The 22,869-nt window shown below is 49.8% G+C and overlaps 1 protein-coding gene across 2 annotated transcripts in view; it reads right to left on the minus strand.

Annotated features, from left to right (window-relative positions):
* Positions 1 to 233: 233 nt before the first annotated feature.
* LOC142201038 (KAT8 regulatory NSL complex subunit 1-like) overlaps positions 234 to 22,869 on the minus strand; it is a 33,882-nt gene continuing 11,246 nt past the window's right edge. Inside the window, exons 3-14 of one of the 2 annotated variants that reach the window (XM_075271851.1) lie at positions 20,572 to 20,778; positions 12,049 to 12,164; positions 11,207 to 11,411; positions 9,428 to 9,587; positions 8,477 to 8,635; positions 8,054 to 8,200; positions 6,701 to 6,843; positions 5,163 to 5,281; positions 4,945 to 4,996; positions 2,971 to 3,083; positions 1,977 to 2,235; positions 234 to 1,254 (exon numbers count right to left, since the gene is read on the minus strand). In XM_075271851.1, the coding sequence (XP_075127952.1) occupies positions 949 to 1,254; positions 1,977 to 2,235; positions 2,971 to 3,083; positions 4,945 to 4,996; positions 5,163 to 5,281; positions 6,701 to 6,843; positions 8,054 to 8,200; positions 8,477 to 8,635; positions 9,428 to 9,587; positions 11,207 to 11,411; positions 12,049 to 12,164; positions 20,572 to 20,778 (1,986 nt within the window). In that variant the 3' untranslated portion in view covers positions 234 to 948. The remainder of the gene's footprint in view (positions 1,255 to 1,976; positions 2,236 to 2,970; positions 3,084 to 4,944; positions 4,997 to 5,162; positions 5,282 to 6,700; positions 6,844 to 8,053; positions 8,201 to 8,476; positions 8,636 to 9,427; positions 9,588 to 11,206; positions 11,412 to 12,048; positions 12,165 to 20,571; positions 20,779 to 22,869) is intronic. The other variant, XM_075271853.1, reaches the window with a different exon arrangement.

Raw genomic sequence — 22,869 nt, forward strand, 5'->3', positions numbered from 1 at the left:
TCTCTGAGCCCGGCTTATGGGAAGGAAAAGACAACTTTATTAATCTGGACTTCAGTGTGGCGATACTCAGAGCAGATTGCGCTCCCAATAGTCTCTCCTTTGTACTTAGTCGTCCCCCTTACAGTAGATATATATAGAATTTCTCCTCACATAGCCACACATCAGAGAGAATTCCTTCTTATAACAAAATCAAAACTTTAGTAAGACCACAGGACAACGTGGAGTAATAGGATTTAGAATTTATTATTACTTTAATCTACCTCCATATATCCATATACACCCGGCTATCCTCGGACAGGAGTCAATTCTTCCCACTCATTCAATAATTACACCATTTTGTTCCCAGGGATAGGTCGGAGGGAGAGGAACCTCGGTCCGGTCGCGTCGCAGCTTTCTCTTCTTGTCATCGCTCTCGGTGCTGTGTTTTGTGAATGTGGCGCCGGACACGGGGAGAAGCTGCGTCTCCTGCTGTAACGTTACACAGTGATGAAGAATAGAACTAACATCTAGTGATGGACCCCAACACCGGAGGGGCATCTGACCGCCGGAGGGGCCTCCAATAGCTGAAGCGCCTCCTTATGGCAGCCAAGGGTATAAACCTGATCCTCGCCCCCCCCGTGACCTCCCCCTTTCCTCTGCCTATGTCAGCCTGCTCCTTGTACCTACACTGCCTCGCGCACCTCAGGAAGCCGCAGGAAATTGGCGTCATCCACATCTGGAGACTTTCCCGCGGTCCAGTACTTGAGGTTGGGCCGGTCGCCGTTGCGCTGTAACCTCATCATAGGCCTTTTACTTCAGCGTGCTGCTGAGCCCAGGACCCCCTGACCATTACTGGTGGCTCCTACGTCTCTGCTCGGGCCTGCAAGTCAGCCAAGCACTTGGTACTGAAATAAAGTATATGGGGTTTGCATTCTCTGGTCGTACTCATCTTGTCAAGAGGCGGCGCTTTCATCTCTTGTTCACCGGCCTGGCAGGAAAATATTCCAGGCTTGCAATTTTTTCACCGCTGTGGGCACGAAACCGAACTACTGAAATGCTATTGGGTAAAGGGGGATCTTTGGAGGCGGGAGCGAGGTTTTCTGTTGCCATGCCAGAGTCTATGCTCTCAGTCTGGGGGACAGACTTGCTCCCTGCGTTACATAGGACGTCTGGCTTGATCCTGCCTCTGCTCGGTGCGGATACCGGCAGGGTCTGGAGAGTGTGAGAGTCTCGGTCTGTGAGCGGAAATGAGCGAGGCTCCCACGGTGCAACAGTCTGCAGAAAGAAGAAAAGAGCGTTACTACCTATATATGGTGAACTAGCATCTAACCGCAACTTCGTCTGCGGATTGGCGGTGACGCTGAGCCGCTTATATGTAATCGCTGTCGCTTCTGATTCGCAGTGCGCACACGTGCCTACCCCTGCGCGCCCCCGGCCCCCATTACCCCACCCTCCCCTTCGATTCCTGGGCTGATGCCCCTTCCCGCCCTGGCACCCCTGTCCTCCCTCTGTCTTGCATGGGCTGTGCCCCCTACCACCGCAGCACCCCTGTGGCGACCCCAACCTCGCAGGGCCCCCCCGTCTCTCCCTCCCCAGCATCTCCCCGACTCTCCCGTAGCCTCCACCCAAACTACCCCCAAGGCATGTGATCTGTTTGGGTCCATCACCCAGACCCTGCACAGATCAGCTCTTGTAACAGCCTCTGGGTCCTGAAAGCCACTAGTGGATGTGGAGGGGCGCTGACGTTCCCTGGAACAACCGGTATTGCAGACCCTCCCCATCCACTAGCAGCTGCTGCAACATCTGATCTGTGCGGGGCCTGTGTCTGGGACCCGCACAGATCACACACTGCTGAGCTAACCTGTCGATAAGTGATCGCTAATCCGGTTTGGTCTTTAAAGCCATAAGTTTATTTTTTTGATTGTGACTATTTGAGGATTTGTTGTTTTTTTTGCAGGACAAGTTGTAGTCAGTAATGGGTTAAAACAAAAACGAACCTGTTCTTCTTCATCTGGGACCTCAGGGGTGGAAGATCTGGTGTCTTCACTCCAGGAGAGGCCCCGGGTGCGGCTGTGGATAGAGAGGCATTGGACATTGCTGTAAGGCTCTGGCGTGTCTGGTGCAGCAGATGACAGGGATAGCGGGACATCATTAAGGCTGTGGAATCCAATGTCCGGAGAGGCCGGCTGATTGAAAGACCCTTGGCTATTGGATGAGGGTTGGGGTGTCCAGCGACCATCAGATTTGTTGGAGGATCTAATAAAGATATATAAAATTTCAGTAAAATGCCATCCATAAGAAAGATTGAGGAACCATTGTTATAAAGCGTCTCCAAGATGGACAACTGAGGGCCCTGGAAACCTACAGAACTAACCTCCCTGTACGGCCATATAGTGCACAAAGCCTATACATTGATCCAGCGCTTGGTATCGCAGATCTGCACATTCAACTTGAATGGGACCCCCTATCGGACGCAACACAGATCTGGAGTTGACCTATCCTAAGGCCAATGAAAAAAAATCCCAGAAAATCCCTTTAAGTAGGACTGCCTCCACCCTGTAGTAAATGTCCACAGTGAGCAGGAACGTTCGGCCTCTCCCCATGGACTATAAGAGACGTGCGGCCTCCTGTAGTCTGCAACAGGGGAGTGCAGGACTGACTAAAGCTGAGCCCTCATAACTAGCTGACCAATAAGCCAGTGTGTGGGGACGACGGCCATCAAAGACTTCCTAAGTCTCCTCTGTACTAGCAGACAGGCCGCACCCCGATTTATGAGGGATAATGGGGCTGCTCCGAGCTCCCGGGTCACAGGGACCTCAGCGACGTTCTGCTCCTGTAATGCACAATGCAATGGACACACCAGGGTTTGTGCAGTGTCACCCATGACAGGCCTGGAAGTGACAGGCCGCTGGCTACAGTGAAGGTGACCTGCAGAGCGAGCGGTCGTATCCGCTTATGGGCTGTGCTTGATGCAATGAAATATTTAAGTACCTGCTCCCTCGCCTCTGTGGTGCAGCTGAAGTCCAGGAATCCCAGCGGGACCGTTCCAGATCCTCGTTCGCACTGTGTCGGATCTGATAGGCATCATCAGACAAGTCCTCAAGCTGCAGAGACACAGAACAGGCAACGTGAGTAAGGGGAGGCCAGAGGAGGAGGGGGCTCTGCCCCACAGATACAGGCCATGGTGGGGAGAACGACTGATGGGAAGTCTAATACCGGACAAAACATTAGAGGCATCAACGTCAGACTGAACAGCGCCCAATGTAACCAACAGGAAACCAACAATGTAACCAACAAGTGCGGAGAGCAGGTCAGCCATTGTAGGGTTAAAAATCAACCTCCTCAAACCACAAATACCAGAGGGACATCAGAGGGGTCTTGTGCTGGTCATTTCTCGCCTGTGCCCAATAAAGTGCCCCTCAAACAGAAGGACCCGAGGATTTCCCTGACCTCCTCCGCTGTTAACAGCTTTAACCCTTTCCCGCCGATGGCATTTTTTGATTTTCGTTTTTGACTCCCCTCCTTCTAAACCCCATAACTTTTTTATTTCTCCGCTCCCAGAGTCATATGAGGTCTTAATTTTTGTGGGACAAATTTTTCTTCATGATGCCACCATTAATTATTCTATATAATGTACTGGGAAACAGGGAAAATATTCTGAATGGGGTGGATTTGAAGAAAAAATGCATTTCTGCGACTTTCTTACGGGCTTTGGTTTTACGGCGTTCACTGTGCAGCCACAATGACATGTCCCCTGTATTCTGTGTTTCGTTACGATTCCAGGGATACCAAATTTATTTGGTTTTATTTACATTTTGACCCCTTAAAAAAAATCCAAAACTGTTACATTTTTTTTTCTAAAAGTCGCCATATTCTGACAGTCGTAACTTTTTTATACGTGCGTGTACGGGGATGTATAGGGCGTCTTTTTTTGCGGGGCCGGGTGTACTTTGTAGTTCTACCATTTTCAGGAAATGTTATTGCTTTGATCACTTTTTATTCAAATTTTTATCAGAATCAAAACAGTGAAAAAATGGCGGTTTGGCACTTTCGACTATTTTTCCCGCTACGGCGTTTACCGAACAGGAAAAATATTTTTATAGATTTGTAGAGCGGGAGATTTCGGACACGGGGATACCTAACATGTATGTGTTTCACAGTTTTTAACTACTTTTATATGTGTTCTAGGGAAAGGGGGGGGATTTGAACTTTTAATACTTTTTTATATTTTTTTTTTTTACTTTTCTTTTTGCATTTATTAGACCCTCTAGGGGTGTTGAACCCCAGGGGGTCTGATCACTAATGCAATGCATTACAATGCAAAAAATCATCCTCTCTTTTGCAGGCTGCATACACCAGCCTGCAAAAGAGAGAATTTGCAGACAAGCCTGGGAGCCTTGTAAAGGCTCCCGGCTGTCATGGCAATGTGACGTTGGCTCTGGAGCATGCTCCAGGAGCCGGCGATCCCAGGCAAAATGGCGGCGCATGGGAAAATGGCGCCTCCGGTGCCTTTGACCGTGGCGCCGGAGGGGTTAATGCCTCCGATCGGTCCGGGGACCGATCGGAGGCATTAGAGCCGGTTGTCTACTGCTTAAAGCAGTAGACACCCGGCGGCTATGGCGGCCGCCCGGCTCCCGGGCGGTCGCCATAGTTACAGACCCGACATGCGCCGTACTATTAGGGCGCATGTCGGGAAGGGGTTAAGTGACGTACTTTACGGCAGTGATCTACTTTACAGCAGTCTCACGGCCACAGGCAGCAATAGCCTGGAAACAACACACTGAGGTCTATGGAAGAGTATTCTGGGCATGCTCTGTGCAGGGAAGGGGAGGAGCCAAGATGTGACATCATCTATTGTCAGCAGTGGATACAATGATGACACATTGATGATATCTATAGAGGCGTTCTCTTCTATTGTAATCTGGACACAAGGTTATATGATGTAAGGTGTATACAGACACTTACCTGTGGATCTTCTTCCAGGGTGGTCTGTTCTGAGGGGTCCAGCACTCGCCAGCTGAGGAGAGGACACAGGGTTTAAATTGGTCGCCATAAAAAAAGAAATAAAATTAATTAATAAGTTAATATTCACTCAAAAAACAAATCTAGAAGTTCTTGCAGAGCCGACACTACAATAGCACACCCCTATAAACGTCACATCCCCCGCCGCCAGGGCCACGTACCTAGGGGTCAGGATCTCCTTATACTGGATCTTCTCCACACGGGCCGCAGCCGCCATAGACATTGGAATGACAATGTTATCGATGTCGTACGAATTCTCAAACCTTTTCCGCTTGAGAGCCTGAAACAAAACGCACAAAATGCAGAATAGAAAATGCCGATCTTATAAAGCAGAGAAAGGGGAAAAACAAAATCAGGACAGGAGATCTTATCCTTAAAAGGATATTTTCCCATCATCGCTGCTTAGGTGTCGGACAGTAGGAATCTGTCCAGCAATCATAAAAATGGGGTTCCCTGGGATCCCCACATGATGGGAGCAGTAGTGTGTAGTGTGTCTGTGTACTGAGCCCGAGATCCCCACATGATGGGGGCAGTAGTGTGTATGTGTACTGAGCCCGAGATCCCCACATGATGGGAGCAGTAGTGTGTCTGTGTACTGAGCCCGAGATCCCCACATGATGGGGGCAGTAGTGTGTATGTGTACGGAGCCCGAGATCCCCACATGATGGGGGCAGTAGTGTGTATGTGTACCGAGCCAGAGATCTCCACATGATGGGGGCAGTAGTGTGTATGTGTACGGAGCCCGAGATCCCCACATGATGGGGGCAGTAGTGTGTATGTGTACCGAGCCAGAGATCTCCACATGATGGGGCAGTAGTGTGTATGTGTACCGAGCCAGAGATCTCCACATGATGGGGGCAGTAGTGTGTATGTGTACGGAGCCCGAGATCCCCACATGATGGGGGCAGTAGTGTGTATGTGTACCGAGCCAGAGATCTCCACATGATGGGGGCAGTAGTGTGTATGTGTACCGAGCCAGAGATCTCCACATGATGGGGGCAGTAGTGTGTATGTGTACTGAGCCCGAGATCCCCACATGATGGGGGCAGTAGTGTGTATGTGTACTGAGCCCGAGATCCCCACATGATGGGGGCAGTAGTGTGTATGTGTACCGAGCCAGAGATCTCCACATGATGGGGGCAGTAGTGTGTATGTGTAGTGAGCCCGAGATCCCCACATGATGGGGGCAGTAGTGTGTATGTGTACCGAGCCCGAGATCCCCACATGATGGGGGCAGTAGTGTGTATGTGTACTGAGCCAGAGATCTCCACATGATGGGGGCAGTAGTGTGTATGTGTACCGAGCCAGAGATCTCCACATGATGGGGGCAGTAGTGTGTATGTGTACTGAGCCAGAGATCTCCACATGATGGGGGCAGTAGTGTGTATGTGTACTGAGCCCGAGATCCCCACATGATGGGGGCAGTAGTGTGTATGTGTACCGAGCCCGAGATCCCCACATGATGGGGGCAGTAGTGTGTATGTGTACCGAGCCAGAGATCTCCACATGATGGGGGCAGTAGTGAGTCCGTGTAATGCGAGCTCCATACATTGCTCTGTGGCTGGTTAAGATTGCGGCCATGTCAGTACCACAGACACTCTCCAGGGACCCCCATTTTGTGACTACCAGGAGTCCCAGCAGACAGACCTGCAGCATCAGACTTAGCGGGTTATTTCGTGGCCCCTCCGCGCGCACTTACTGCTGAGTTGGCTGATGAGGGGGTATCTGTGAGGGATGAAAGCTGCTGGGCCGCATTGCTTGGTCTTGGAGTAACAGGGCTGGATATGTGTATGCTGGAGTTCGCCATTCCTTTGTACTGCCTGTCCTCTCGAAACAGAGACCCTGCCGGCCAAAAAGGAGACATGACACATTTAGATGAAGGGCTTGAGACGACAGATTATGTATCAGACAGACGTACAGACAGGTCTGCAGCAGACACCGCTGTACCAAGACCTCATGTCAGGACAGTGAGTGGCGGCTGCATTTACTGATAAGACATTGCTGCTCGTGTAGACGTCTACAAGGAGCGCCGGGTCTCAGTCACTAATGAGAACTAAAATTCATTATAATAACCTGTATGGAGAAGAGCCGAGATTTAAGGATCAGCCCCCTGCGATACAGACCGGCTCCCTAAGAAGTGCACACATAAGCCGCCCCTCATGTGACCGTCTCCCACCAGGGACTCAAGGCTTGGCACGGATCCCAGCAGGAACATTTCCCGGGGATGTTCGTCCTCATATGACAGTCCTGTGAGCATCTGCTCCTTGTGCGGCTCCGTCTTACTCCTTGACCCTACAGAGCTGCTGTACAGGGAAGGAATGGCCGACACCCAGACAGAGCTCAGCGGCCCGGAATAAAGGGATTGATCTTTATATGTAGAGTAATCGTACACGGCACTACCCAGCGGCTCTCAGCGGGCACCATTGTACATGTCAGGAGACGTACCTGCACATTTCGACCTACCTGCCTCCTATCACACAGGCCATGCGGGATCATACCAAGCACAAAACTGCTGCAAAGGTCTCTAAAGAAGACCACCCCCACTGAAAGCTTCCCCCAGGACTACAATATGGAGGACCAATCCTTCAGACAAGCCAATATAAGATCAGCAAAGTCTGACACCTGGAACCTCAGCTCGCTACTTAAGATGCCAGCCATGTTTGGGTGAGCGCCACCTTCCAGTGATGTCCTGTTCATTGCTCACATGAGCTGTAATACCAAGCACAGCCACTAGACAACATGTGGCGCTGTGACCCGCTACAGCACATGTCCCTTCTATCATAGAGAGGGGACCTCTGTTTCTTAAGGATGTGGCCTAGTTTAGGTCTTTTATGGGTTATTGATCACCTGACCTTAGCACAGGCCGTCCGTATACACCCAGTGCGTCCCCTCTGCTGTACACTGCAGCAGCCATCACAATATCCAGCACAGCTTCTATGTAGTGTACACAGAGGATGTAACGCTCACATCGGCCCCTCTGATAGGGCCAGGTCATACATAGTCTGACCATGTATCGGCAAGTTGAGTGATGACAAGATGGCGGCCGTCTCACCTGAATGTGATGGATTTGGAGGCGTTCTACGGAGCTGCGCTCTCATTCTCTCTGCTGCGGAGTCCGGGGTTAACCTAACGTTCCTCTGCCAGGTTTCGGTGCGGTGTAGATTTAGCCTCTCTTGGTCACTTCTACCATAATAGCTACCTATTACACAAAAGGGGAGAACGTTACTGGTGCCCCCTAGTGGTGAACGGGGGAGCGACAAGCAAGTCACATAAGACTGGCGAAGATTAGAAAACAGCCACACACCATTCTATGTAGTATCCTGGTAATGTACAAATAGCAGAGGGCATTATGGGTAATAACCAGAGCCTAAAGAGAAGTCTCAGAGGAGGAACAAATGACACTTAAAGGGTCGGAAGTATCCATAGAGAGTTGCCAGCAGGTAGAGAGGAATTTTCCAGCTCCTGCGGCACTTACTGCCTGAGAAATCCGGCGTGGGGCTAGGACAGTCTCTCCGCAACTTTTCTGAGGATTTCTTGCTGAGCTGAGAAAACTTAAGAGCTTTGAGTTTTTGAGAGAACCGGAACTGCCTGTCTTCTTTCAGCAACGCTTCAAAGTGCAAGTTAAGGGGGGTATCTAAAAACAGCCAAAGGACGGCGGGTTAGGAAACGGGTCTGAGGCAGGCGACATGCAGACAGTACTGACAGAAAGCAGATGTAATGGCTGCACACACAGGGGCGGCCGCCGGCCCCTCACCCTGGTCATAATGCATTATAGGTTATCAGCTATGTAAAGTCTATGACAAGCGTACCCCAAAGAGTCTGACCATTAAGTGCCCCCAATATCATACACCAAGCCCACTTTACTGTCACCCCGGACTTATCTAATGGGGGCTGGTGGGCTCCACCACAGAGTAAGGGTCACATCCATGTCGGACGCTCTATAAAAGGTGTCAGGTAGTCAGTTGTAGAGTTTGCATAAAGTTACTGACAAAACCTGCACACGAGACTGTGACCTCTGACACGATATAGCAAACAGACCCCCAAATAATCAGAGGGGACCCCGAGGAAATCCAGCACAGATGTGACTTATAAAGGACCTTTCATGGTTTGGTGCACAGGCAGTTCTATATACTGCTTCCAGCAGTATATAGAGCTCCCTGTGCCCCGGACCATGAAAGGTCCTCTATAACTTTATTGTTGGGAATACCAATACAGCAGACAGAACCTGCAATGGCGGCTCCGGAGGCAGATGTGAGCAGAGCCTTGGTGACAATTCACACCAGCAAAAGCGTAACATTCAGCAGAACAAGTATCACTTAGACATCTCTTGTTTGTTACATGAGCCGAGTGAGTGACAGGCCAGGATCTGTAGGGTTGTAGTGTTACATACAGTGCAGAGGATACAGTCCGTCCACTGTCCGCTTACCATAGGGGAAGGAGAGGATGGGGTGGTAGCAGGGCTCTACTAGTGCTAGGCGCTCGCTCATGGTGCTGGGATGCGGCGTCTTCACGTAGGTCTTGCACCCACATAGAATACAAGTAGTCGGAGGTTCGCAGCCACACTTTGTAGACGGCGGCTTCTGCGGCTAAATACAAGAAAACAGCGAGCGTCAGATATACAAATCAATCCAAGAGACCGGTGATATGGCAAGTCACGTCAGGTGTGTATATAGGTCATCACCAATCGGATACCTGTGGGGGTCCGAGACCCCGCAGAGATGCAGTTTAAAACCTGCGTCATCTGCTGTCACATGGGCTGGGGCCCGGGGGTCAGAGCGCTGCCGATCTTTAGTGGATGGACTTTAACCCCTTCCCGACATGCGCCGTAATAGTACGGCGCGTGTCGGGTCTGTAACTATGGCGACCGCCCGGGAGCCGGGCGGCCGTCATAGTCGCCGGGTGTCTACTGCTTTAAGCAGTAGACAACCGGCTCTCATGCCTCCGATCGGTCCCTGGACCGATCGGAGGCATTAACCCCTCCGGCGCTGCTGTCAAAGGCGCCGGAGGCGCCATCTTCCCGGCGGCGCATGGGCGCCGCCATTTTGGCAGGGATCGCCGGCTCCTGGAGCATGCTCCAGGGCCGACCCCCCGTTGCCATGACAGCCGGGAGCCTTGTTAAGGGCTCCCAGCCAGTCTGCAAATTCTCTCTTTTGCAGGCTGGTGTATACAACCTGCAAAAGAGATAATGATTTTTTGCAATGCATTAGCATTGTAATGCATTGCATTAGTGATCAGACCCCCTGGGGTTCAACACCCCTAGGGGGTCTAATAAATGCAAAAAAAAGTTAAAAAAAATATAAAAAGTATTAAAAGTTCAAATCACCCCCCTTTCCCTAGAACAAATATAAAAGTAGTTAAAAACTGTGAAACACATACATGTTAGGTATCCCCGCGTCCGAAATCGCCCGCTCTACAAAGCTATACAAATATTTTTCCTGTTCGGTAAACGCCGTAGCAGGAAAAATAGTCAAAAGTGCCAAACCGCCGTTTTTTCACTGTTTTAATTCTGATAAAAATTTGAATAAAAAGTGATCAAAGCAATAACATTTCCCGAAAATGGTAGAACTAAAAAGTACACCTGGCCCCGCAAAAAAAGACGCCCTATACATCCCCATACACCTATGTATAAAAAAGTTACGGCCGTCGGAATATGGCGACTTTTAGAAAAAAATTTTTTTAACACCGTTTTGGAATTTTTTTTAGGGGTCAAAATGTAAATAAAACCATATAAATTTGGTATCCCTGGAACCGTACCGAAACACAGAATACAGGGGACATGTCATTTTGGCTGCACAGTGAACGCCGTAAAACCAAAGCCCGTAAGAAAGTCGCAGAAATGCATTTTTTCTTCAAATCCACCCCATTCTGAATTTTTTTCCTGCTTCCCAGTACATTATATAGAATAATTAATGGTGGCATCATGAAGAAAAAATTGTCCCGCAAAAATTAAGACCTCATATGACTCTGGGAGCGGAGAAATAAAAAAAGTTATGGGGTTTAGAAGGAGGGGAGTCAAAAACGAAAATCAAAAAATGCCATCAGCGGGAAGGGGTTAATGCTGCAGCAAAGTGACTTACACAAGCCGCGCCTTACGCTCCCGTCCTCATCGCTATCAGCCATGTTACTGTAGAGCAGCAGACATGTTCCCCAGTGTGTACAAGCTCCTAGAGGGCAGGGACGCAGCATTACCCTCATGGTCAATTACCTTCCTGCTGAGAGACGACACGTCACAGGACCGGACCAATCGCCGTTTTTTGTGCCCGCGCAGGGGTCGCGTTCTGGCCGCCACGCAGGTGGGATCGGGGAGCGCTGGTGCTGCAGGCAGGCCTTCGACACGGCGTTTTTTCCCCAGCACTTCTTCAGGATCCAGATCCTCTGTGGAACCATTACAAGACAGACTGGAACGCACACTGCGAAGGAGAAACACAGCCGGGGGTCAGTAACTGCACCTTACATCAGAACATGTCAGTAAATCTGTAACCTCCTGTTCAGAGGTCAGAACATGGAGGCGCTTGAGAGGTATTCCCTGCCCCAGGCGGAGTATCCGGATTTCATTGCGGTTTTCTGTTATGACTAGGCGGAGTCTCGGGCCGCCATGTTTATTCCAACATCCTGCTGGGATCTCAGCCTGCTATTGAGACGTGCGGTGGAATCTGCCACAAAATTCACAGTATACCCCTCAGTCTAAGCGAAGATCCACAACCGGTCGTCTCTGGATTTGGTTATTTTTCCCCAGAGTTGTGCCACGCTGTATCATGTGACCACGGCAGCCAATCACTGGGCTCAGCAGTGACAACTCCAGGAAGAGAGAGACCAAGTGGAGGCAGGAGAGCAATGGTGAGGTCTAGGCGAACAAGTCTTACGCCCACAGACAGGGGGCAGTATAGACGCAGTATACTGAGAACACCTTAAGGGTACCATGCCGGGCAGGGGCGCTCCTTCCTTACACAGGATTCTGGGAGAGTCTTCTCCACATGGCGACAAAGTGACAACCCGGCTCTACTATCCCCAGTTACATCACATTCTGAAGGACCTTCTACCACTCACCAGTTTATGAGTCCGTTGACTGGACGAGATGGTTTTTGGGGTCCGGGGGGTTCACACACTGGTGTGGTGGGAGGATTTTGACACGCAACATTTTCAGACTGTGTAAGGCGGGAACACTGCGAGAGAAGGAAAGAACTGTCAGCGACTAATAGGAGAGACAACACGTCTGACATGGCAGGAGGTTACTAGGAGGATCTCACCAGTTTATGGCGCGTTTACACAGCCCCCATTGGACAAACCATCGCCAGATTTGGCTTCAGGTACCATCTTTATGCTGATGACACCCAATTATACACATCTTCCCGGGACATCACCCCTGCACTCATTCAGAACACCAGTGACTGTCTCTCTGCTGTCTCTAATATCATGTCCTCGCTCTATTTGAAACTAAATCTCTCTAAGACTGAACTACTACTGTTTCCACCATCTAACAGATCTGTCCCTGATATATCCATTGCAGTCTCAGGCCTTACTATAACTCCTAGGCAGTAGGCCCGCTGCCTCGGGGTCATGTGTGACGCAGACCTTTCCTTCACCCCTCATATTGAATCACTCGCACGTTCATGTCACCTCCACCTCAAAAACATCTCCAGAATACACCCTTTCCTTACCAGAGATACACTAAAGACACTTATTGTCTCTCTGATTCATTCTCGCCTTGACTACTGTAACTCCTTACTAATCGGTCTTCCCCTCACTAAACTCTCCCCTCTACAATCTATTCTCGCTAGAGCGAGGCCTCCGGGCTGCGCCGGTCGCTACAGCGAGGCCTCCGGGCTGCGCCGGTCGCTACAGCGAGGCCTCCGGGCTGCGCCGGTCGCTACAGCGAGGCCTCCGGGCTGCGCCGGTCGCTACAGCGAGGCCTCCGGGCTGCGCCGGTCGCTACAGCGGCTGCCTATACATTACAGAATACAATATAACCTTCTCCCCTCCCCCACAAGGCTCTCCATAATGCCGCACCTCCCTACATTTCTTCCCTCATCTCTGTCTACCGCCCAACCCGTGCTCTCCGCTCACTCAATGACCTAACACTTCCATCCTCTATTATCAGAACCTCCCCCGCTCGTATACAAGACTTCTCCCGAGCTGCACCACTTCTCTGGAATGCTCTACCCCGGACAATCAGAGTAACTCCCAATTTCTACAGCTTCAAGCGCAAACTAAAGACACATCTTATCAGACAGGCCGATCACATGTCCTAATGTAAACCCTTCTGTACTATAATTAGAATCCCCAAAATCTAACCCTCCTCTGTCCCCGCCCCCACATTACTCCACATGATATGAGGCCATCTCAGGATAACTCCATAGGTCCGAGCTCCATCCACATGTTACAGGACACGACTGGTGACGGCTCATACAGTATTATGTTTGTGTAATGACAGTCACCTCTATTACAGAAGTGTCTGACCCCTGTATAAGCAATACCGCCCCTGCTACCGCTTGTGTCACCCCCTCTACCTCATAGATTGTAAGCTCTTGTGAGCAGGGCCCTCAGTCCCAGTGTGTGAAATCACTTTCTTTGTAATGCATCTTTCTGTCTGTATCTGAACCCTACAGATTGCACAGCGCTGCGGAATATGTTGGCGCTATAGAAATAAAAATTATAGGGGACCAGCACACACCTTTCTCCATTTCTGTGACTTACTTGGCACTATAGGATATCCGGGTGGAGCGCAACCTTACTGACAGATTTCATTAATGACGTACAAGACCTTGTCAGAGGCAACAGACCATTAAGAAGTCAGAGCCTCAAATACAGGAACATCTTATGTCAGGAAGAAAACTAAAGACCCGAGGAGGAAACTCCAGAGATGATAAATCCCCCCGAGCGGGTCCAGCGGTGAAAGATAAAAATACTACAATAAAATAGATGAAGAACCCGGGACGACCGAACATGAACAACCTCAAACAGAATTATAACTTTTAACCCATGTGTTATTTATAGCGACCGTGACTCCTGCACAGACCAGACCAATTACCTGCAGGAGCCACTAGAGGGAGCCGTCTGCATCCTGATCATATAAAGAAAACAAGACGACATAATACACAGAGCGAAATACTGAGGCTGGTCTATACAGAGAATGTACACAACTAGAACAAGTAGTATGTCCAACCTTGTGTACCAGATTATTCAGGAGAAAGACGGAGAATGCCCATGGATACCCGAGCAACCTCCTGGATTATACTCCAGAGCCGTGCTCACTATTCTGCTGGTGCAGTCACTGTGCACATACATTACATTACTTATCCTGTATTATACTCCAGAGCTGCGCTCACTATTCTGCTGGTACAGTCACTGTGTACATACATTACATTACTTAGCCTGTATTATACTCCAGAGCTGCGCTCACTATTCTGCTGGTACAGTCACTGTGCACATACATTACATTACTTATCCTGTATTATACTCCAGAGCTGCGCTCACTATTCTGCTGGTACAGTCACTGTGTACATACATTACATTATTTATCCTGTATTATACTCCAGAGCTGCGCTCACTATTCTGCTGGTGCAGTCACTGTGTACATACATTACATTATTTATCCTGTATTATACTCCAGAGCTGCGCTCACTATTCTGCTGGTGCAGTCACTGTGTACATACATTACATTACTTATCCTGTATTATACTCCAGAGCTGCGCTCACTATTCTGCTGGTGCAGTCACTGTGTACATACATTACATTACTTATCCTGTATTATACTCCAGAGCTGCGCTCACTATTCTGCTGGTACAGTCACTGTGTACCTACATTACATTACTTATCCTGTATTATACCCCAGAGCTGCGCTCACTATTCTGCTGGTACAGTCACTGTGTACATACATTACATTACTTATCCTGTATTATACTCCAGAGCTGCGCTCACTATTCTGCTGGTGCAGTCACTGTGTACATACATTACATTACTTATCCTGTATTACACTCCAGAGCTGCGCTCACTATTCTGCTGGTGCAGTCACTGTGTACCTACATTACATTACTTATCCTGTATTATACCCCAGAGCTGCGCTCACTATTCTGCTGGTGCAGTCACTGTGTACATACATTACATTACATATCCTGTATTATACTCCAGAGCTGCGCTCACTATTCTGCTGGTACAGTCACTGTGTACATACATTACATTACTTATCCTGTATTATACTCCAGAGCTGCGCTCACTATTCTGCTGGTGCAGTCACTGTGTACATACATTACATTACTTATCCTGTATTATACTCCAGAGCTGCGCTCACTATTCTGCTGGTACAGTCACTGTGTACATACATTACATTACATATCCTGTATTATACTCCAGAGCTGCGCTCACTATTCTGCTGGTACAGTCACTGTGTACATACATTACATTACTTATCCTGTATTATACTCCAGAGCTGCGCTCACTATTCTGCTGGTGCAGTCACTGTGTACATACATTACATTATTTATCCTGTATTATACTCCAGAGCTGCGCTCACTATTCTGCTGGTACAGTCACTGTGTACATACTCACCGGCCACTTTATTAGGTACACCATGCTAGTAACGGGTTGGACCCCCTTTTGCCTTCAGAACTGCCTCAATTCTTCGTGGCATAGATACAACAAGGTGCTGGAAGCATTCCTCAGAGATTTTGGTCCATATTGACATGATGGCATCACACAGTTGCAGTCGCAGATTTGTCGGCTGCACATCCATGATGCGAATCTCCCGTTCCACCACATCCCAAAGATGCTCCTCTATTGGATTGAGATCTGGTGACTGTGGAGGCCATTGGAGTACAGTGAACTCATTGTCATGTTCAAGAAACCAGTCTGAGATGATTCCAGCTTTATGACATGGCATTGCATTATCCTGCTGAAAGTAGCCATCAGATGTTGGGTACATTGTGGTCATAAAGGGATGGACATGGTCAGCAACAATACTCAGGTAGGCTTTGGCGTTGCAACGATGCTCAATTGGTACCAAGGGGCCCAAAGAGTGCCAAGAAAATATTCCCCACACCATGACACCACCACCACCAGCCTGAACCGTTACCGATACAAGGCAGGATGGATCCATGCTTTCATGTTGTTGACGCCAAATTCTGACCCTACCATCCGAATGTCGCAGCAGAAATCGAGACTCATCAGACCAGGCAACGTTTTTCCAATCTTCAATTGTCCAATTTCGATGAGCTTGTGCAAATTGTAGCCTCAGTTTCCTGTTCTTAGCTGAAAGGAGTGGCCCCCGGTGTGGTCTTCTGCTGCTGTAGCCCATCTGTAGCCTCAAAGTTGGACGTACTGTGCGGCGTTCAGAGATGCTCTTCTGGCTACCTTGGGTGTAACGGGTGGCTATTTGAGTCACTGTTGCCTTTCTATCAGCTCGAACCAGTCTGGCCATTCTCCTCTGACCTCTGGCATCAACAACGCATTTCCGCCCCCCACAGAACTGCCGCTCACTGGATGTTTTTTCTTTTTCGGACCATTCTCTGTAAACCCTAGAGATGGTTGTGCGTGAAAATCCCAGTAGATCAGCAGTTTCTGAAATACTCAGACCAGCCCTTCTGGCACCAACAACCATGCCACGTTCAAAGGCACTCAAATCACCTTTCTTCCCCATACTGATGCTCGGTTTGAACTGCAGGAGATTGTCTTGACCATATCTACATGCCGAAATGCACTGAGTTGCCGCCATGTGATTGGCTGATTAGAAATTAAGTGTTAACGAGCAGTTGGACAGGTGTACCTAATAAAGTGGCCGGTGAGTGTATATTACATTACTTATCCTGTATTATACCCCAGAGCTGCGCTCACTATTCTGCTGGTGCAGTCACTGTGTACATACATTACATTACTTATCCTGTATTATACTCCAGAGCTGCGCTCACTATTCTGCTGGTGCAGTCACTGTGTACATACATTACATTACTTATCCTGTATTATACCCCAGAGCTGCGCTCACTATTCTGCTGGTGCAGTCACTGTGTACATACATTACATTACTTATCCTGTATTATACTCCAGAGCTGCGCTCACTATTCTGCTGGTGCAGTCACTGTGTACATACATTACATTACTTATCCTGTATTATACTCCAGAGCTGCGCTCACTATTCTGCTGGTGCAGTCACTGTGTACATACATTACATTACTTATCCTGTATTATACTCCAGAGCTGCGCTCACTATTCTGCTGGTACAGTCACTGTGTACATACATTACATTACTTATCTGGTATTATACTCCAGAGCTGGGCTCACTATTCTGCAGGTACAGTCACTGTGTACATACATTACATTACTTATCTGGTATTATACTCCAGAGCTGCGCTCACTATTCTGCTGGTGCAGTCACTGTGTACATACATTACATTACTTATCCTGTATTATACTCCAGAGCTGCGCTCACTATTCTGCTGGTGCAGTCACTGTGTACATACATTACATTACTTATCCTGTATTATACTCCAGAGCTGCGCTCACTATTCTGCTGGTGCAGTCACTGTGTACATACATTACATTACTTATCCTGTATTATACTCCAGAGCTGCGCTCACTATTCTACTGGTGCAGTCACTGTGTACATACATTACATTACTTATCCTGTATTATACTCCAGAGCTGCGCTCACTATTCTGCTGGTGCAGTCACTGTGTACATACATTACATTACTTTTCCTGTATTATACTCCAGAGCTGCGCTCACTATTCTGCTGGTGCAGTCACTGAGTACATACATTACATTACTTCTCCTGTATTATACACCCCAGAGCTGCACTCACTATTCTGCTGGTACAGTCACTGTGTACATACATTACATTACTTCTCCTGTATTATACCCCAGAGCTGCGCTCACTACACCCAGCTCACCACCATTGCTCTGGTTGCAGTATACACAATACCTGGAGGACTTGCCTCGCTGTATCTCTATAATCCCTACAGTCACTGACTACTGTAAATTGACAGAAAACCAAAGCAAAAATCAGCCTGATGGCGCCACCTGGGGGAATAGCTGCAGTACAGCAGGCCTGACCTGCACCCCTGGCCCTATCCAATATACATGCATCCCCAGTACATGCTAATAGTGGGCTGACCACCCAGAAGCCATTTTCATCCCTCACACTGCTGTAACTGTATACACCAGACATGGCCGGCCTGTACATCAGACCTCCGCGCTGTGGCTTAGGACATGTTCACACCTATGTCAGGCTCTGTTCAGATCTGCGCATGAAAAATGCAGAGAGAAAAGTCCTGGAAGCAGCACCGAGCGGAGACCACACAGACCTCCCTCATTACAGTCTATGGGGTCCGGGGGTTTCCTTAGGTAACCACTTTGTGTTGTGCGGATTAGGAAACCCCTGCACAGATGTGAATAGGCCGGTGGAGCCAATGTTTCCTGCTGCACTCGGGGTCTAAGTGTCTGATCTGTAGGGTACGGGCACAGCGGCACCCACTCTGGGTCCAGGTGTCTGATCTGTAGGGTACGGGCACAGTGGCACCAGCTCAGGGTCTAAGTGTCTGATCTGTAGGGTACGGGCACAGTGGCACCAGCTCTGGGTCCAGGTGTCTGATCTGTAGGGTACGGGCACAGCGGCACCCACTCTGGGTCTAAGTGTCTGATCTGTAGGGTACGGGCACAGCGGCACCAGCTCTGGGTCCAGGTGTCTGATCTGTAGGGTACGGGCACAGCGGCACCCACTCTGGGTCTAAGTGTCTGATCTGTAAGGTTCGGGCACAGCGGCACCAGCTCTGGGTCCAGGTGTCTGATCTGTAGGGTACGGGCACAGCGGCACCAGCTCTGGGTCTAAGTGTCTGATCTGTAGGGTACGGGCACAGCGGCACCAGCTCTGGGTCTAAGTGTCTGATCTGTAGGGTACGGGCACAGCGGCACCAGCTCTGGGTCTAAGTGTCTGATCTGTAGGGTACGGGCACAGCGGCACCAGCTCTGGGTCTAAGTGTCTGATCTGTAGGGTTCGGGCACAGCGGCACCCGCTCTGGGTCCAGGTGTCTGATCTGTAGGGTACGGGCACAGCGGCACCAGCTCTGGTACAGTCACTTCTATGGAGCTGCTGAAGATGTAAATCAGCCACCTCATAGAAGTCAATGAAGCGCTGGCCACGTCTACAGAGCAGATATTCGGGACATCCGGGCGCAGCCTTCAGACCCCATTGTAGTCATGTACCCAGTATTTTGTGCGCAGGGAGTAAATGTTAAAAACCCCAATGAGGGCTGGGAATGGGACACGGCGTCAGACACAAGCAGGGACACCAGGGGAAGCTGGAGGGAGGGCACTGATTATAGGAGAAGCCATGACCAATTTGTAATCTTAGAAAACCCCTTTAACTACTGCAGTGACCTTTGAGATAAAGCCATAACCCCAAGACTGCGGCCGTGTGACGGTCAGGGGATCACTAGCACAAGTGTGACCGAACTGCTCGGGAGCCACAGACAGCAGACGAGTCTACAGACACCCAAGGAGAAGAGCAACAAACAGCAGAGCGAGACATTCAGCACAATCTACTGCAGGGCGTATCTGTACGGGCGGCCATGACGGATACTGACACTTGCCACAGTCAAATAAGTGCCGAACAATGGAGAGAGGAAGATTAACAGTGAGGTGTGAACACAGCCCGGGGCCGTCACTGATCTGTCCTTCCCTCTCCTCGGGGGAACACGTGAGAGAAGCCATGACTCCTGCGGCTGGACACGTTACTGGGGCCCCGGTTTATGTCCTCGCAGTGACAGCAGGGTTATAGAGGAGACGGAGCCGTCACCAGGGTCTAGAGTTGCATTTTCTTTGGCACCATATAATACGGCTCATACAATGTATTCTGTAGCCAGGGTATGAAGGGAAACAAGATGGCGCCCTGGTATCTTCCATCACATGGTGTAGGGTCAGGTTTTGCTTTGTAGATACCTCAGTGGGTAAACCCTGCGCCTCTGGATGGAATTCAGCCGACATTCTCTTCATTACTGAACGTCCTCCCGTCCTGCTCAAGAACCAACAAGTTCCTGTGAGTGGTGAGATAGTCTGCGGCCAGACGCTGCCGTCATCCGACACGTGACCCCCTCCCTGCTGAGCGTCTCATGTATATAGTATATACAGCGATGTATCTCACACCCAGCGTAATGATAGTATTATACGGAACAGACAGAGCGGACACTCAGAGCACACCACAGATATGACGCAGGGGTCTTACATGCACTCATGTGGTTTTAGGGCCCGACAACATGGTAGATATTAAATAGGTATTTGAGGCGGACTTCTGCCCCCAGGACGCTCCACTTCTCAATCTGGAAAGGTAAGTCCTATATGACACTGTTACAGGGAGCCTATCAGCATGTATGGATCATCCAGCTTTCATGGCCGCCCCCACATGACCCGCTGACCATCCTATTATCAGACCCTCGTGTGTATTGAGGAGAGGTCAGCCGACCGCTGTATAAGGCGCGCAGCCAGCTTTACATTAGGACTATGGAGCTGAGCAAACTAAACCAGAGCCTAGAAGTGCAAACACGAGAGTGGCCACGAGGCCGACATCATCCATCTCATGAAACTGACCTGTTTGTCTGCACTCGGCAGAGCGGGGTTGGAGGCGCTAGATGAGGCTTCACATAGACTGTTCCCAGATGGGGCTTTAATGATGGATGGGGAACACGAAGATGAAGGCAACCGGCTGCCTCGAGTATTCAGCACCGCTGAGGGTCCTGCCGACTGGTGCGGCGTTGTGTCTTCACTCTGTGGAGAGTCCCCGAGCACAACACTTCCCTGAAACACAAGAGCGGCAGCGTCACAAACTGGGGCATGTACAAGAGCCATAAACATGGCCGCACAATAGACACTTAGCGGGCCGCACATTAGGGGTCATTTACATCATACAGAGTCCCTGGTCACAGGAGGGGTGGTCTGAAGGAAGGGGGGACAGGGGCAGGTCTATGAGCCGGTATCTCCACCCTGGAGAGAGGGGTGGGCAGGACATACATCAGGGTCATCGCCAGGGCTCCAAAATCCTTCAGCAATGGTCATTAAACAAGTATGAAGAAATTTTGGAAAAGAGTTGTAGAAAGCGGAGGGTGAGGAACACAAAAATCCCTGCACTGTATAACACTAACCAATAGCTAAGCCCCCCCCTCCCCCCCCAGCCGTGACTGACACCCACAGACCTCACCAAGAAACGTCAACTGAACACAGCGACCCCACAAAGCTCACCCTGCACAGCCACCCCATCCACCCAGCAGGCACCATTCACTCCCGTGCACAGTAGGGTGGCCCTGGTATCCCCCTGCAATGAGGGGATACGTTTCAGACTGGAACCTGCTGATGAATATACTAAGTGTAAAGCTTGTGGTTTCTTCAGGAGCGGTGCAGATTCCTGAGACCTCCTCATTTAGATCTCTGCCATATCCACGGATAGTCCAGGGAGTAAATAAAGGCCATTTATCTGTATTGTATTGTGCCATATACAAGGAGACCATCCATAGATGTGTATGGCGAGGACAAGGCGGCTCCCACCTGTTCTGTAGTAACCCTATAACCCCAAGCATCCAATATGGCCACCAGCCCAGTCTGCAAATGTGTTACCCGAGAGGACACGGTGAGCAGAGCTCTACCACCAATGTAACATATCCCCTATATAACACATAGGATAAAGGTACAGAACGGGGAAACTGCCAGTAATAGTATAAAGTATATTCTTGTGTCCGCTAGTCCTACAGAAATGGAGCTGAAGTGTCCGACCACATCTCCAGACAGGGGTGCAAACTATCACCTACCCCGAGAGAGTGGACAAGCGGCATCGGTGAGCCGACCCCATAAGTGTGACCTGACATCCAGGACTCCACCACTGACCATAGAGCTGAGATAGGAGGGCTGCAGACATGGCCCTGTATAAGCCGGGCACACGAGCAGCCCTATATATAGCTGCTGCAGCTCCGTGTAATAAGAGAGACGGCGGCTGCATCCCCTTACTAGCACCTCGGCCCCATTACATACATCGCCATTGGTCTCTGAGTCTTACTATTGTATGTAAAGCAGCGCTGGCAGGGAAATAAAAAGGCTCATCAGGTGTCATCACCGTGCGACAAGACGCCGCTCAGACATCGGAGGCCACCATTCATTAGACTTCTCAAGGGAACCCTAAGCCTAGAAGTGATGGATGAATTATTGGCTACACAAAGCTGTGCGGGGGCCGATCTGAGGGGGGGGTCCGGCAGGATTATAGGAATACTCAAGTTATAAAAGGAATATAGGAGTATATAAAGGAGCTATAAGTAATGAGAGGAGACCGGAGACCTGAGCACTACCGCAGGAAGAACAAAGGGTTAATCCCCTCCTGATCTCAGCCTGTTCCCGCCCAAAATGGGAGAGAAGTGCCTCCTCTATTCCACCTAATAGGAGATCAGGGTCTGGGGTTGCTGGGGGTCTGACATACTCCATACACATGTGCTGGGGGTCCTACATTGCCAAAACCACCACCATAACCCCTACATGTCTGCTCTATTAATCTCTATGGGAGGGTTGGAACCGGCTTCTGGATCAGCCCCACAGGGGTCAGGCACAACATGGGGGTGTCTGGGGGCCCCGGGATTAGACACTGAGCCGCTGTCCTGGGGATGCGTGGTCTTTGTGAGGAAACCCAATTAATGGTCTGTCCTACTCCAGACTAGGATACGATGTGCCGGCTCTTACACCTAGGAATGTGACAGCGAGGAAGGGAAGGGGTGTGCGTGTGGGGGGGTGTGATCTAATGGGACTCGTTTGTTATATAGTAACGGAGAACAAGCTAGAAGGGTTTTCCTAATTGCATTCAGTGGCTGTAGGTCACCAATGGCATTGTCGGGGGTGGGGTGGGTCATGGGG

Source organism: Leptodactylus fuscus, chromosome 4 (genome assembly GCF_031893055.1).
Source record: "Leptodactylus fuscus isolate aLepFus1 chromosome 4, aLepFus1.hap2, whole genome shotgun sequence".
NCBI classification, from domain to species: Eukaryota; Metazoa; Chordata; class Amphibia; order Anura; family Leptodactylidae; genus Leptodactylus; species Leptodactylus fuscus.